We start from the raw sequence: 7,699 nt of genomic DNA on the forward strand, positions 1-7,699 counted from the left end.
AGCCCCCCCCACAACTGTGGTTAGTTCCAACCACTGACCAGTCGTCCTAATTATTATTATTCTACTATAATATATATTTTATATATCACAAAGAAATGCTGTTGGTGTTGGTTTGTTTGATTCTATTTTGTCTGGTCCTCTTCAGACCTCCTTTGGAATCTGTTCAGGGCTTCTTTCCAGAGATGAGCAAAGTTCTCAGTTATTCCTTCTATCAGTAGCTTGGCAGCCACACCCTGGAACTACCCAGCACCATGTAATCTCATCAACGGGCAAGATCCAGAGACTATAAAACAAAGCTCCCGGAAGAGAGCAACACAGAATCCCCTGCCCCCTGCCAGGCTGTCTTCACCGAGGCCCCCTGGGAGGGGGACGGGTTGAGTTTCCCTCCCTGCCCCTAGCAGAGCCCTGGCAGCCAAAAACCTCGAGAACCCAGCCACAGCCATGCTCAAGGCCACTCTCCACACACTTGGACGAGCCTCACTCATGAAGGAACCAACAGAGGAACCCAGAACCTGGCAAGCTACCCGTGACATACTTGACATGCCAAAAACAGTAACAACAATGTGCTCTTCTTGTTCCTGGAGCGAGCAGATGCCATTGGGCTATATAGCATGCAACAGGGAGAAATGAAGAATTACTGGTGCCCGCTCGAGCAAATCGATGAACAGCGGAATGACAGTGATACAGTGATACAAATGAATGCAGTCATTCTATATCTGTCCCTCTCCTCCTGACTCATTTCACTCAACATGATACTCTCCATGTCCATCCATTTATAGGCAAAGTTCGTGACTTCATTTTTCCTGACAGATGCATAGTATTCCACTGTGTAGGTGTGCCATAGTTTCTTTATCCATTCATCTGTTCTAGGGCACTCAGGTTGTTTCCAGATTCTGGCTATGGTGAATAGTGCTGCAATGAACATAGGAGTGCAGATGATGTTTCTGCTGTGTTTTTTGGCCCCCAGGGAATATTCCCACAAGTGGTTGGTGGGTCAAATGGGAGCTCAATTTCTAGTTTTCTGAGAAATGTTCATATTGTTTTCCAAAAAGGCTGGACCAGTCGGCATTCCCACCAACAGTGAAGGAGAGTCCTTTCTTTTCACATCCACACCAAAACCAGTTGCTTTTATTCTTGTAGTACAGTTTGAGGTTGGGGAAGGTGATGCCTCCCATCTCCCCCTCACCCCCCAAGAATAGCTTTAGCTATTTGTGGGGGCTTATTGTTCCATATGAACTTCAGGAGTGTTTGATCAATTTCTTTGAAGAATGTCATGGGTATCATTATAGGGATCGCATTGAATAATGCTTTGGGGTATTGATGAGATCTATACTTTGCTTTCTTGTTATTAGTCATTAGTGCCCTTTCTCTTCAGTTTAAAGAAGTCCCTTACACACTTTTTGTTAAGGCCAGTTTAATGTGATAAACTCATCTAGTTGATCTCGAAAAGTTCACTTCACCTTTAGTTCTAAATGACAATTTTGTAGGATGTTATTGGTTGGATTTTTTTTCTTGAGACAGTATAACTATATTGTGCCTCTCTGTAGGCCTGTGAATTTTCTGCTCATCACCATATTATTTAAAGATACAAATACATTTTGAGAAATGTGTTGTTAGACCAATGTGTGAACGTCACAGAGTTAATCATACATAAACCTACTGACGACCACTGACTGGGGACATGGCTTATTATAGAACAAAGAGCACATTACTCTATGCTTTCAAAAGGCTTTCAGAGGCTGCTGGTTTAGCAGCACTTTCACTGCACTTCTGCTTTGGCCAGCTGATGGGGGAGCACTAACATTAGTTAGGAGCACGCTAGGGGCGGAACCTTTTTGTTCCTTAACAGTGGCTGGTTTTTGTTTCTTGCAGAAATGCCAGATAATGCTTCAGCTCTGCTGGGTACTTGCTGTAAACTCCAGATCATTCCTACGCTGTGCCACTTGGTAAGGAACTTCCTGATGGGAACTGGGGATGGGCAGGAACGGGGAAATGGTGAAGAAATGGACACCGAGCAACCGACAAACTTCTAGATGTGCTCATCCTCAGTAGCTGTCAAAACATATTGTGCCAAGGGTGATTTTTAACCACACAGGAAGATGGAGGCCCAGGAGGAGAGGCTTTGGAGAGCTTACCTGCAGGACTAGGGTGCCAGCCTTGTCTTTAGCGTCTAAATAAATGCCATGCTCTCCTCCTGCTGGGAGACAATTCTGGCCAAGGATGAGTGCCGGGAAGGGGATCCTGCACTATGTTATGTGACTGGTGTTTCTAGGCCAGCTACAGTCAGCTTCTTTCTGTTTTCATTATGCTCTTGGGAAATGCCATTGAAAGAGTTAGGTAATGATGAGCTTAGCCTGGCAAGGCAAGGGCACATTTCCGTTTCATGTCCCAAATGGGGTCACTAATAGAAGCAGCTCTATTAGTAGGACATCAGTAGGACATTAGTGGGACAGCTCCTGGCCTGGGGCTTCTACACTTGCCGCTCAGCATGGGCCAGAGCATCTGGAGGCAGATTGCTTAAAGGTTTGATTCCTGAGGGTCAAAGACCAGCAGGTGTGACAGGCCTGGAGCTGGCCCTCAGAGAATGCCTCGCACATCACCACTTGGGTAACTCGGACCACTATGGTTAGTGTTTTGGGTTGTTTTTACTGTGCAAAGTGCCACCAGAGCATTATTTTGAGGAGATCAAATGCCACTCACAGCTGACAGTTGATTCTACTCAGCTAGAGGGCTGGATCCTTATCCTGCAGAAACCAGTTTCCAGAATCTTCCCCCATTAGCTAGAATGATAGTGTAGCAGGTAGTGCTTGTCATACACCACATAAGTTCCCCTGAGCACCTCTGGGTGTACCCCATCACCCCAATTCTTCCACCTGGGCCCAAATTTGTTTTATAATTTATCTATTTTTTGTGCGAACAGGTAGGGTGTTTTGCCTTGCATGTGACTGACCCGGGTTCGATTCCTCACTTCCTCTTGGAGATCCCAGCAAGCTACCAAGAGTACCCTGCCTGCATGGCAGAGCCTGGCAAGCTACCCGTGGTGTATTCGATATGCCAAACACAGAAACAAGTCTCACAATGGAGACGTTACTGGTGCCCGCTCAAGCAAATCGATGAACAGTGGGATGACAGTGCTACAGTGCAGTTTGTACTCAGGAGTTACTCCTGGCTCTGCACTCAGGGATAATTCCTAGCAGGCTCAGGGGACCATATGGGATGCCTGGGATCAAACCCAGGTCAGCTGCACGCAAGGCAAATAAGAAGTGCTTTCCAGATTCCTAAAGCCACCAAATGCATAGCTTTTTATTAAATTGGCCCTTTCTAAGTATTTACAGTATTCAGCTATAGCCAGGAATTACATAATACTGTGGTGACCATGCTGGTCATGTCCTTTTCCCAGCACACCAACACTTGGTTGTGAGATCAGCTCTAGGCTTCACACTGTTCCCATGTTCTGAGTGTCTTGGTGTTCTTGAGTAGACAATAGAACAAGAGTTTTAGGATTCTACTTTAGCACAAAACAATCCATTAAAAATAAATTTTCTTTAAGTACGGTGTTTTTACATAACCCTCCCAGGACACTTTGACAACTCCAGATTCTGGAAGGAATCTGGGTACCATGTGCTTCTCAAAGGGATTGATAGGGCACACAGTTACCTGCAAGTCAGTATTGTTCGTCTGGAGGTCGCAGTGACTTTGAGAGGCTTTCTGGGTTAGTGTCAGATGCAGTAACATCTGATAAACAGGTTAGGTGGTAAATTAGCATCATCAATAGACAAGGTTAGTTTTGTCTCACCAGTATATAGATCTGAAATATAGAGGTTCCAGGGGTCCCAGTACAGGTAAGGCATGTGCACCTGCCACTCCTAGAAGCTGGATTCAGTTTAAATATGCATAATTAAACTTTAAAAAATGAAAAAAGTCTATTAAATGTTTCTCTCTGTATTAATAATCAGATCTGGTACTGAGTGCCTGTTTAAAAGTTAAACTTTGGGGCTGCAGCATTATACAGTGGGTAGGGCATTTGCCATGCACATGGCGAACCGAGGTTCGATCCCTGGCATCCAGCATCCCATATGGTCCCCGAGCAATGCCAGGAGTAATTACTGAGTGCAGAGCCAGGAGTATAACCCTTGAGCATTACTGGTTGTGATCCAAAAAGCCAAAATAAATAAAATAAAAGTTAAACTTAGTAGAAAAATTTGTATTGCTACAGGCTATTATAAAAAGTCACGGGCACAAATCTGGATCCTTAAAATACCCTGATATTTCATTAGTGCAAAAATAAGCAAACCAAATTCACTAATGCATTCATTAAAAAAAGACCATAAAACAAGATGGAGTAGAATTTACTTCAGAGATATAAGAATGGGTCAGCATTTGTAAAATGATGGCCATATAGGACAAACCCACATCATGCTCACTGGTAAGGTTTTTTCCAAGATCTGCACCAAGACAAGGATGCCCACACTTTCCACTTTTATTCAGCATAGTATTGAATCCTAGCCTGAGTAATTAGGCAAGAAATAAAAGGCATCAGATTAGAAAGGAAGAAGTGAAGCTATTTTAATTTGTAGAAAATGTTTTTGGATGTAGAAAATCCTAGGTTTCACCAAAATATAATAAATGAATTATAAATCAGTCTTTAGGGATGAATTCCAATGGTAGAGTACATGCCTTGCATGTTCCAGGCCCCAGGTTTGATCCCAGCCACTCATTTGGGAACAGGAGTGATTCCCCAAATACACACACTGAAGCCTGCTGCATTTCTAAACACTATCAATAAGCAGAGAAAGCAAGAAAAATATTCTACATACAATTGTATCAAAAGAATAAGCCTAACTAAAGTGGTGAAAGATTTGTATATTGAAAACTTTAAGCATGAAAGAAATAACTTGAATAAATCACGTGAGCAGATAGTCCATGCTGGTGAATGAGAATAATTAATGTTGGTAAAGTGTTCATACCAAAGAAATCTATGATTCCAATGTTGTCCCTATCCAAATGCCAATGGTATTCTACAAGCATATAAATTAGGAATCAGAGAAAACCTGAATAACTAAAGCAATCTTCAGAACAAAGCTGGAGACACATTCACATGCCCCAATTTAATGTTGTACTGTAAATCTATAGTAATCCTAACAGTATAGTTTAATGATTTAAAATCAGACAAAAAGGGGCTGGACTTATCTCTGAACTTTGCTGTGGGGTTCAATCCCCATATGTCATGATCCCCAACAGCTGTGGACCAAAAACAAACAGGATAATTAACTTAATGGTACATTAGAGAGTGCCAAGAATCATCCCCATACATATATGGTCATTTGATGTACAACACCAGGGAAGGGGCAGTCTCTAATAAATGGTGCTGAGAAACTGAACTACTATTCTATCATACAGAAAAACTACTAAAATGGATGGAAAAACTTAAACATAGGATCTATACCATGAAACTCTGCGGGCAATAATAATATATAAAAGCAAATAAAACCAAAGCATGCAGTTAGGATGACCTTGATTGAGAAAGTGTGTTAATTTCACACAGGAAAGGAAATTAACAAAATTAAATGGCCAGCTCCCAATAATAGGAAATATTTGCAAACTACCTAGTAAGGATTAATATCCAAAACTGGTTTAGCAGTATAGCTTAGCCTTTCATGTTTCATTCCTGGGACTGCAAAAACAAACAAACAAAAAGGAACAGCAGTAGAAGACATTTTTCCAAAGACACGTGGATGGCTGATAGGTACATGAAAAGACATTGAACATTACTAGCCATCAGAGTAATGCATATTGAAACCACAACAAGATGACCTCACATCCGTCAGAATGGCTATAATCAAAAGATGAGAAATAACAAGTGCTGGCTAGGATGAGGGCAAAGAGGAACTCTGCTATGTATGTGTGTTGGTAGTGAAATTCCCAGCGTATGTGGGAGAGGTACCGACTTCCCGATATATGAGGTTTATGACACAGTATGATGATTATAAGTCAGTCATCTTACATTGCCTACTTGAAAATTGCTAGGAATCAATCTCAAAGATGCATGTCACAAAGGGAAAGATGCTGTACATTTATATGGTGATGATGGCAAACAGCTATCATGGTGCTCATGGAGCAGTTTACAAAAATGTAGAATTGTGATGATATACACCTGAAATGAATGCCACATGTCAGTGTTACCTCAACTGAAAAGAATTAAGACAGCACTAAAAAAGCAGAATCAAAACATTTTGAGTAGCTACAACCAGAGCAGGGTCCAAAGTTGTCTTTTGAGGAAACTTCATTTGATATATACTAGAAGGGTAACCCATGAACATGATTTCCTGAGTGGATTCAGTTTTACTGTGATTTTAAGGAGATTTTAAGAAGATAATCTTAGAGATGGTTAGTATGTGAAGATCTAATAGTGTTTCAGTGACCTGGCTATGGGTGCCTGGCGGCTTATCCCTAGGGACTTACACACAGACAGAAAGGACCTTCAGGTGCTCTGTAGGAAAAGTATCCCATGTAGGGCCAACATCAAGGGCAAAGGTTCTTGAAACAGGAAGCATTAACTAAAATACAACTCCTAACTTTGAGGTGCTTGTGCAAATATTTAAGGAATACTGTTATCACCATTAAGAGACAAAACAAACCTTATCTACAGAATAAGTGGAAGTTACATTCTGACCGCTCTCTTCCTCTCGAGTTCATAGACCTAGAAGTTGGTTCAGAAGAGATGGGGATTCCAGGATTAAACAGGATTGGGTCAGATTTAATTTGATGTTGGGGCCTGGGTGAAATATATCTTAAGAGTTTTCCTGTCCTGTTTGGGCAAACAAAACTTAGTCTGGGTTTTCCGTAATCACCTTGATGTGCATTACTCTCCAACTCAATTTGTCTTGCTGTGTCCCTTCAGCTCCGGGCTCTGTCTGAGGATGGTGTGTCTGACCTTGGGGACCCAGTCTTGGTGCCTCTGCAGGATGCAGAAAGATTTGGGATTGTGCAGCGGCTGTTTGCCTATGTCAACATTGACCTGGAGAGGCTGCAGACATCTGTGAAAGCCAGTAGCCATCAGGACCCTCATGTGTTCCCACTAATTCTCTGCATCAGCTTGAATGGGCTCCGTGCTTTGGGCCGAGCTCATGAGTAACGTCATGTGGGAATTACAAGGATACACTGTTGGCTGAGTCTGGAATTTTTTTGTATCATGATAATACTTTGGGGCTTAGGTCAGATGCATGTTAAAAGCAGATGAATGAAACTAATTTACAGAAGCAGTTTAAAAAATGGTGATTCTGCACTATAGCTCACCTCAATGTTAGTCACTAGGTACTCCATAAATTCAAAAGCAGTGTTCTGTGCTGGTCACTCAGTATCAAATCTGAAAGAGCTCTAAGTTTGAGAATCCTAAGGACTGTATATATTCATGTTTATTTTCCCTGTGGGGGGAAAAATGAGTCTACTCATCATCTTTCATCTTTCATGTATGTTCCCTACTTTCTCTCAATTTTACAAAACCAGAAGAGTCTGTCTGACATTGTTCCAGACACTCATTTTAAATTGTGAATGTGATGGGAAGGCAATTTCTTTTCCTTGAAGGTGGTGTTTGGGATAAGGACTTAAAAACTGAACTCTATATGCCTTTAGTATATTCCTAGCAGGGTTCTAGCTAGGTGTACTTTGGTGCTGTCGTTCTCTGATAAACACACTAATT

At 41.8% G+C, this 7,699-nt stretch overlaps 1 protein-coding gene across 2 annotated transcripts in view; it reads left to right on the forward strand.

Moving 5' to 3' along the window:
- Positions 1–7,166, forward strand: part of GSDME (gasdermin E) — a 46,068-nt gene extending 38,902 nt beyond the window's left edge. For both annotated transcript variants that reach the window (XM_055123671.1, XM_055123669.1), the window contains 2 exons: positions 1,873–1,946; positions 6,902–7,166. In XM_055123671.1, the coding sequence (XP_054979646.1) occupies positions 1,873–1,946; positions 6,902–7,135 (308 nt within the window). In that variant the 3' untranslated portion in view covers positions 7,136–7,166. The remainder of the gene's footprint in view (positions 1–1,872; positions 1,947–6,901) is intronic.
- The last annotated feature ends 533 nt before the right edge of the window (positions 7,167–7,699 follow it).

The sequence above is a fragment of the Sorex araneus genome, chromosome 1 (genome assembly GCF_027595985.1).
Source record: "Sorex araneus isolate mSorAra2 chromosome 1, mSorAra2.pri, whole genome shotgun sequence".
NCBI lineage: Eukaryota > Metazoa > Chordata > Mammalia > Eulipotyphla > Soricidae > Sorex > Sorex araneus.